We start from the raw sequence: 9,107 nt of genomic DNA on the forward strand, positions 1-9,107 counted from the left end.
AGGCACCAGTGTCGTGTCCCCCCCCCCCACACACACATTTCTAGGGGGCTTCTGGTGCTCAAGCCCAGCCTCCCCAGATGTGGAAGTCACATGCCACCCATGGTTATACAAGATATGCAAAATTACAGACAAGGGAGATGTGATAAGGAAAGTTACATTCTGGTTTCAGGGTGGCTTCAGTGACACTAGTTTTTAATGTGCCCATGCTAGATCTTCTTGCTCTATGATCTTTTGTGGGTGACATGCCACAGGCACTTGCTGATGTACAGCCAATTATACATTTCTGTGAGTAATTAATTTAATTTTTGAAATTCCCTCAATTAAAAAAATCTCCCCACTCTTATAAATTATGCTGTACATAACTAACCTCAATCATAAAGAGGTAAACTTTGCCGTGAAGACAGCAAAACTCAGGTTTATCCTAATCTCAGGTGACAGAGAGTTCCAGAGCCAGGGGTCTTCTACAGATAATGTTTCTGAAAGCTTCCCTTTGGCTCCATCCATTTCAATGTTCCTGTAGGATCCAGCTGCCTTGATGGGCCCCTGAAATCAATCTCTGAGATACAGTAGCTAGAGTCAGTTGACATTTTAAAAAATGTGGACTAGCCTCCTCAAGTGAATCACAGATGAGATCAGGAACCGCTGAAGACTATGGAGTTTTGGTGTGATTTTGTCTCTTAGAACAGGTGATGCTGCTGTAAGGTTGAAAAGAGAAACTCTCTGTTGATGCTGATGTAGGCCAATACTAAGCAGTTTCATGACACTTAAAGATTAATCTCATCACTGTCCAAGGGCCCAGATGTCCATGCATCATCAGTGCAATATATCAGTCTGTATTCAATTAAACTACTGCCCAAGCCCTTGTACACTTCAGAACTCTGCCACTCAGCTGGTTGTGGTTTGAAAAAGATCGCAACTTTCAGAGTCCCTATAGCCACCCTTTGCAATGAGTAGGAAGTAATTTGCTGCTCTTTCACCATTGCAGGCCCAATATACATTCTTTTAAGGGTTGGGCTGTTAGCCATTTACTGATTAAAAAGCTTACATTGAATCACACTTAATCTTGAAGGAGTGGCTGGTTTATGGTGATGTATAAATCATTGTTCCAGCTCTGCCCTACTGATAAAGCTTGAATTTTGAATTGAATTTCTTTATAAAGGAATTTGGTTTCAAGCTGCACCTAGATGATGAAAAGCAGTGCTTAAGGTGTAAATATTTGCTAACTGGCTCCACTCACTGTATAACAATGAGATGTGATAGCTATATAAAGCACCCCAGAACCCGTTCAGTCTCTACTCTCTAAAGAAGGGCCAGAGGCTATTCACACAAAGAAGGAAGCCAGAATCCATTAGCAAAGATGTCTGAACTGGAAACTGCAATGGGAATGATCATTGATGTCTTTGACAAGTATTCTGGGGCTGAAGGCAATAAGCAAACCCTCACCAAAGGAGAACTAAAGACCCTCCTGGAAAAAGAGCTACCCAACTTCCTCTCGGTAAAGTGATGGTTCAGTATATTTTCTCTGTAATAGACTTAAAGCAATATGGAGAGAGACATTTTTGGTGTTTTGTGCAGGGAATTGGCTACAGAAATCATTACTGTTAAGGGAAGTTGTGTGGGATCTTTTAGAATATCAGGGTTGGAAGGGACCTCAGGAGGTCATCTAGTCTAACCCCCTCCTCAAAGCAGGACTAATCCCCAGACAGATTTTTACCCCAGTTTGCTAAATGGCCCCCTCAAGGATTGAGTTCACAACCCTGGGTTTAGCAGGCCAATGCTCAAACCACTGAGCTATCCCTCCCCACCCCAAGCTATCCCATGCTGACAATGTGGCTTTGAAAGTGAACGCAGATCACACAACTGAATGCAGTAGTCAGACTCAATACTGATTGTCAGGTTTTCTGTATTTCTTATTCCTCTCTCTAGTTTTCAGGGCAATGGTATTTAAACAGAATATTTACTTCTTCAGAAGTCATCTGCTCCTGTTGTTTACTCCCCACCAGAATTTGTAATCCCATATGATGTCTCAATTAACTGCTGTGAAAAAGGATTGTGATGCTAACAATTGAATATAATGACAACAAATGGGGAGTCTCTTGGTCTAGGCATTTATACCACACTTCTTACTGTGATATCTGAGCATGTATACAAGTATGGTATATAAGCAGCAGTGGGACAGAGTAGATGAACTTGGAAGAACTGTTTGTGAAGTGTCCTTCTTAATAACAAATAAAGGGAAAGAAATAACGAACATGTTTCAGATAACAGCATTGTTAAATAATCAGAATGTGCTCTTAAGTATTTTTCATCTATCTCTGTAGCACGTCTTCACTGGCAACATTAAAGCGCTGCCACTTTTGTAGTCGTGGCACAGCGCGTTCTTAAAAAACCACCTCCACGAGGGGCGTAGCTACTGTCTACACTGGCGCTTTACAGTGCTGAAACTTGCAGCACTCGGGGGTGTTTTTTCACACCCCTGAGCGAGAAAGTTGCAGCACTGTAAAGTGTCAGTGTAGAGAAGTATTCCACGCTCTGTAATGTGGCATCATGAGATATTTACCATTCTTAATAACATTAAGTTGCAAAGGATATTTTCTAGAAAATCTATCTCCCCTTGTAAGTATTCTCACACTTCTTATCAAACGGTCTGTACTGGGCTATCTTGATTATCACTTCAAAAGTTTTTTTTTTCTCTTACTTAATTGGCCTCCCAGAGTTGGTAAGACAACTCCCACCTGTTCATGCTCTCTGTATGTGTGTGTGTATATATATCTCCTCAATATATGTTCCATTCTATGCATCCGAAGAAGTGGGCTGTAGCCCACGAAAGCTTATGCTCTAATAAATTTGTTAGTCTCTAAGGTGCCACAAGTACTCCTGTTCTTTTTGCGGATACAGACTAACATGGCTGCTACTCTGAAACCTTCTAGAAAACAGTAACATTAGAGGTGGTTGGAAAATTTTTGTCAGAATGATTTTCCAATTAAAAACATCTTTTTCACAAAACTGAAATTTCCTGTGAGAAAATTTCACTTTTGATGAAAAATTTCAATTTTCCATTGGGAAAATCAAAATGACAGTTTGCCTGCTTTCCTGTTGGAAGGCTCCTGTCTGACAAATCTTTCCAGAAGGGCTGCAGAGGCTGATTACCCTGGCTCTCTGCCCTCCGGCTATCAGCCTCCAGCACTAGCTGGGGAGAGAGAGAGCCCAAGCCCCCAGCCTCCCCACCTCCCCCCTGGTCTAGGGTCCAGAGAGCTGGAAAACTCTGTCTCCCCGCCTCCCGCACACCCACTCCGGCCCCCAGGCCAGAAAGGCTGAATGCCCCAGCTCCCTGTTTCTCAGGCAGCTGGGCTGGAAGGCTCTTGTCAATTTCACTTTCAAAGTGAAGACTTTTGTTCCAACCTAGCCACATTTTTTTTCCAAATTTTTGAAATTGACAATAGCCTTTCAGCCTGGCAGCTGAAAAATTATACTTCAGTTCCCCTGCAATGGAATTTTTTTTTATTTACTTCCTTAAAAAATGTCATGTCTTTTGACTTTTCAATTAGGAAACAGAAATATTTCCACTATCATTTTCTGGGGAGCTCTAAATAATATGTTTGCATTTGGCCATAGCCACCAATAATCCATTCCTAAAATTTGTGACTTGACTTGAATTTAATTGCATTCATATATTTTTAGACTATTATACAGACTTGTTTTTATCAAACTTCATTCAGTAAAGGGAAATCATGGCTTCACATATAGACACCTGGTTCTCATTGAGCAGTAAGGCATGCATATGTAAGGAAAGAATTTGGCCCATTAGGTCAAGCTACTGCAATATGGGACCATACCTGTAGCTGCGGCGAGTGTCCTTGTATCATTTTGGGGATTATTGAAGTCTTGCACAAGTCTCTGCAGCATAAAGATGGCTAATGCACATTTTGCTGAACTGGGCTGAGTTTAATCCCTACTATGGCTTGCTTATTGCAGTATTCAGACTCAGCTTCCAGATTTAGTGGTTTGGGGTTTTTTTAAAAGAGAGATTACTATTTAGCAGCAAAGGTTAGTGAAGGTCAAGTTAGAAGAGAAAATACATTTTTATTTTAAAAAATTCACAATCTTTCTTGCAAATTAACAAATGTTAAAATCACCACCCATAATGTGTGTTAGCTTCCCAGGATGTAAATGCAAAAGTTTAACTTCACTTCCCACTATTGGGTCTCCTTATTTACTGCATTTCACTTTACTTGTACAATAACAATTTTACTTGGTTCGAAGTCATAACTGTCATTCTTGATTGTTTCCATTTCTTTTATATCACCAAAAATTTCATAAAGCTGTTGGGCCAAATTCTGCTTTTACACATCCTGGTGCCTCACAGGAGTTACATTTGTTTGCCTAAAAGTAAAATCTTTCCCATTAATTGCCACAGCCTAGGGCCAAATGTTCAAAAAGTGGTTCCATTTTGTACACACCCAACACTGAACTTCCAAACAACTGTGCATGCATTCTTAGAGCACTAAGATCTGTGTATGATGTTCAGTGATCACTCAGGGCTTCAGCTATTTGCAAGAGCTCTGCTTTATTGTGTGCATCTACACAACAAATTAAGGTGTAATTGTAACACAAGTAGGCATATCCACGGTAGCTTTAATCTAGTATGGATAATAATACTAGTGAGGATGCGGTGGCATGGACTTCAGTGCAAGCTAGCTGCCCCAGTACAACCCACCAGGGACCCTGGGTATGGACAGGGCTCCACAAATAATTCATTGAATAACTTAAAATTAAATCTGTTTATGCATAATTTGAAAAAAAGAAAGGAACAAAATTTTGATCATATATTGTTCAGCCAGGACTATTCACATAACTGTATTTCTGGTGAGTTTTTGGCATATCTCAGGTTATAATTCCTCATTTTATTTAAAAAAATTACATTAAATCAGTGAAAAATAAAATGATTATTGAACTAATTAGACTCTGACTCTTCAAACCCTTCAGATTTCAATGAAGTTAAGTATTTAAAATTCACAGTAAAACTGATCAATATTTACACAATTTCATATTTATATAAAATCTAGCTTCAACAAAACCACAGTATTTTAGTTAATTATATTGTATAGGTCTCTACTGCCATCCTCTGTTTATTATAAAAACTGCATCCTCTTAAATTCATTGTGTCCAGTTTTGGGCCCCACACTACAAGAAGGATGTGGAAAAATTGGAAAAAGTCCAGCGGAGGGCAACAAAAATGATTAGGGGGCTGGAGCACATGACTTATGAGGAGAGGCTGAGGGAACTGGGATTGTTTAGTCTGCAGAAGAGAAGAATGAGGGGGGATTTGATAGCTGCTTTCAACTACCCGAAAGGGGGTTCTAAAGGGGATGGATCTAGACTGTTCTCAGTAGTGGCAGATGACAGAACAAGGAGTAATGGTCTCAACTTGCAGTGGGGGAAGTCTAGGTTGGATATTAGGAAACACTATTTCACTAGGAGGGTGGTGAAGCCAGGGGCGGATCTAGCTTTTTTGCCGCCCCAAGCACGGCAGTCAGGTAGCCTTCGGTGGCATGCCTGCGGGAGGTCCGCTGGTCCCGCGGCTTCGGCGTACTCGCCGCCGAATTGCCACCGAAGCCACAGGACTGGTGGACCTCCCGCAGGCATACCACCAAAGTATGCCTGACTGCCACCCTCTCAGGGACCGGCAGGGCACCCCCCACGGCTTGCCATCCCAGGCACGCGCTTGGAGCGCTGGTGCCTGGAGCCGCCGCTGGGTGAAGCACTAGGGGGAGGTGGTGGAATCTCCATCCTTAGAGGTTTTTAAGGCCTGGCTTGACAAAGCCCTGGCTGGGATGATTTAGTTGGGGATTGGTCATGCTTTGAGCAGGGGGTTGGACTAGATGACCTCCTGCGGTCCCTTCCAACCCTGATATTCTATGATTGGAACAAATCATCGCCGGGGTGCAGATTAAAACTGAATTTTTTTTTTTTAGTGAAAATGTATATTTTGAAAAATCAAAATGTTTCATGAATTTGTGCCGATTTGGCTCCATTGTTAATTTTAAAAAAATCTGAATAATCAAAACATTTCATTTCAACATTTTTCTAAACATATTTCCTGAATTTTACATTAAATTCAAAAACATTTTAAAATGGACAAAATTAAAATAAAACATTTCAATTTTGTTTGAACCTAACCACATTGTTTCAGACTTTTTGAAATGGCCAGCAAACCAAAGGCTCCATTATTCACCCAGCTCTACTCAAGCTTGAAGACCTGTTGTAATCCTTTAAAAAAAAAAAAAATCTTTAAAACATTCTCAAAATAAATAATTTTTTTCCTGGAAATTGTCATGTTTAATCTCAGCCAGAGGTTAATTGTTGTGGGCAGTTTGAAACAAGTTGGTCAATTTAAATTATGATAGGCTGAAAACAAAAAGGACATGACTAGGATACCATTTTTTCATCCCATAACTCAAAATTAGCTTTACTAATGAATGCTTCAGAGTCTGTCTTTTGTGTGCACAGCTCCTCGTGACTAACATGTTCAAGTCACTAAGATCAACTGGAACACTCAAGATGACAATCCCAAAATGTTCACATGTGGGGGCTGCATACAGGTTGTTCTCAATGAAGAGGCCTTATTTTAATGCTCCCATTCTTGGCCCAACAGAGCCTGTTTGTTGACCTTCTAGTATAGTTCAAACAGATGTATTTTATTAAGGATTTTCATTTTTTTTTCTTTTCTTTCTTTGAGGGAGCAGGCTGCGAAAGGATGTTTTTAAATTCAGGTGTGAAGATTTTAGCTGGGGTTGGAGTATCTTGTTTAGCATCTTTAGCATTATGCAAGTTAGGTCATTAAACATGTCTTTAAAGCAGGTACAATACATGCACCTATAGATTTGTTGATAGCTACAGCATTTAATTATTCATTCCATATATATAAATATACCTTTTAAGGACAGGATTTGGGTCACAGACCTTTTAAATGTGCGTGCACACACACAACTTTTATGAACCCATGGACCTGCTCCATTTGAAGCCAATGGAACTTTTGGCATTGACCTCAATGAGAGGAGGATTTGGGCCCCATAGTTTTCCAAGTATTGTTCTGTTTTCTCCAACAAGATCAGCTAGTTAGTAGATAACGTTTTCACCTCTCTTAGCCAGATACTATTCTCACAGAGCCTTGTATTAGCATAACACAGAGTTCCAAAGTTCTGCATATCCTAGTGTGAGCTGGTGGAATGACTCAGCAGAAACAAAGCCCTGGGGAAGTCAGCCAGGATTTTTTTTCCTAAAGGAACCTAACCAGAAATCAAAACAAGTTAACTGAAGTAAAACACAATATAATGCCTGCATCTGTAATTTTCACTTTATGCATCTGAAGAAGTGAGGTGTTTTACCCACAAAAGCTTATGCCCAAATAGATCTGTTAGTCTTTAAGGTGCCACCGGACTCCTTGTTGTTTTTGTGGATACTGACTAACAAGGCTACCCCCTGATACTAAGCAACAAATCTAGGGTTACCATATTTAAAAAAATAAAAAAGAGGACACTCCACGGGGCCCTGGCCCTGCCCCTTTCCCATCCCCAGCCCCGCCCCAACTCCGTCCATTCCCCGCCCTTTCCCCAAAGTCCCCGCCCTAACTCCCCCTCCTCCCTCCCAGCCACGTGAAAAGGGCTGCCCAAGCGCTACCGGCTTCACGGTTTGCTGGGCAGCCCCCAAACCTGCACCCCCGGCCGGCGCTTCCCCAGCGCAGCTGGAGCCCATGAGGGGAAGTGCCCAGCCAGGGGCGCAGGGTCTGGAGGCTGCCCGGCAAACCGTGAAGCCGGTAGCGCTCGGGCTTCGGGCAGCCCCCATGCCTCCGGACCCTGCGCCTCCTGCCGGGCACTTCCCCTCCCGGGCTCTGGCTGCTGTGCTCCCCCCCGACTCTTCGGCTCTGTTTAAGAGCCAAGCTGCCCGAGCGCTCCGGCTTCGGGCAGCCCCCTTGCCTCTGGACCCGGAGCCCCCGGAGCCCGGGAAGGGAAGTGCCCGGCCAGCGGCTCAGGGTCTGGAGGCATGGGAGCTGCCGGTAGCGCTCGGGCAGCTCGGCTCTTAAACAGAGCTGAAGAGTCAGGGGAGGAGCACAGCAGCCGCAGGAGGGGAAGTGCCCGGCCGGCAGTATTTTTCCCAGACATGTTCGGCTTTTTGGCAATTCCCCCCGGATGGGGGTTTGATTACCAAAAAGCCGGACATGTCCGGGAAAAAACAGATGTATGGTAACCCTAAACAAATCTATAGTTAGCCCCTTAATCACCTGTGGAAAGGTACAAAGAAACTGAGCTGATTCTTCACCAGGGACCAGGTGGTGCCCCTAAAGCCTACACACACTCATACTAAGATGTTTGGATCCACACCACATCATTGCTATTGTTCAAGTAACTTACAATTTTGCTGCTGCTTTTAGGACCTCAGAATAAATTGCATGTCTCACTATGGACTGCTTCTTTTCTCTTTTAGTCCGGGAAAGATAAGGAAGCTGTTGACAAACTCTTCAAGGGTCTGGATGAAAATGGAGATTCTGAAGTAGACTTCAATGAATTTGTCATCTTTGTGGCAGCCATGACTTGCTGCTGTCATAAATATTTTGAGCAGAAAGGACCCAAATAATATAAAACACTCATAAGAAGCTGGTCTTTTGCTGTATTCCATATGCTAATGTTATTGCTAGCTTTATTTGATACATATACTGAAATACTGTTTAATCATACTGTTTACTCCCTGTCTTGCATGTTAATAAAATGCTATTTTTAGCATTCTTGTTGTGTATATTTATTGCACGCGCTCTCTCTCTCTCTCTCTCTCTCTCTCTGGAAAAAATGTGGTTTATACCCCTTCGTTTTTAAAATTCTGTTTTTATTCATAATGGAGAATTTTATCTCAGAGCTCCCCTAAGGATAACAGCTGTTGGAGGTGCAGTGCACTGATTGTGCCACAATCCACTGAGTCTCAATTGATTGAGGCCTTACCCCTACAACATTTTAGGATAATGGCTCATCTGCACACCCAGGATGTACCACTTTAACCCTATCAGTATTGTTAAGGTCTAGGAGGTACAACCTCCCTAGTGTGGACGTGGTTAT

The 9,107-nt window shown here is 42.3% G+C and overlaps 1 protein-coding gene across 1 annotated transcript; it reads left to right on the plus strand.

The window, feature by feature from the left end:
• The first annotated feature begins 1,286 nt into the window (after positions 1 to 1,286).
• S100P (S100 calcium binding protein P) lies at positions 1,287 to 8,755 on the plus strand. The gene is made up of 2 exons (XM_005300281.4): positions 1,287 to 1,495; positions 8,485 to 8,755. The coding sequence occupies exons 1-2, from the start codon at positions 1,358 to 1,360 to the stop codon at positions 8,632 to 8,634; spliced, it is 288 nt and encodes a 95-aa protein (XP_005300338.1). The 5' UTR covers positions 1,287 to 1,357; the 3' UTR covers positions 8,635 to 8,755.
• The last annotated feature ends 352 nt before the right edge of the window (positions 8,756 to 9,107 follow it).

Source organism: Chrysemys picta, chromosome 5 (genome assembly GCF_011386835.1).
Source record: "Chrysemys picta bellii isolate R12L10 chromosome 5, ASM1138683v2, whole genome shotgun sequence".
NCBI classification, from domain to species: Eukaryota; Metazoa; Chordata; order Testudines; family Emydidae; genus Chrysemys; species Chrysemys picta.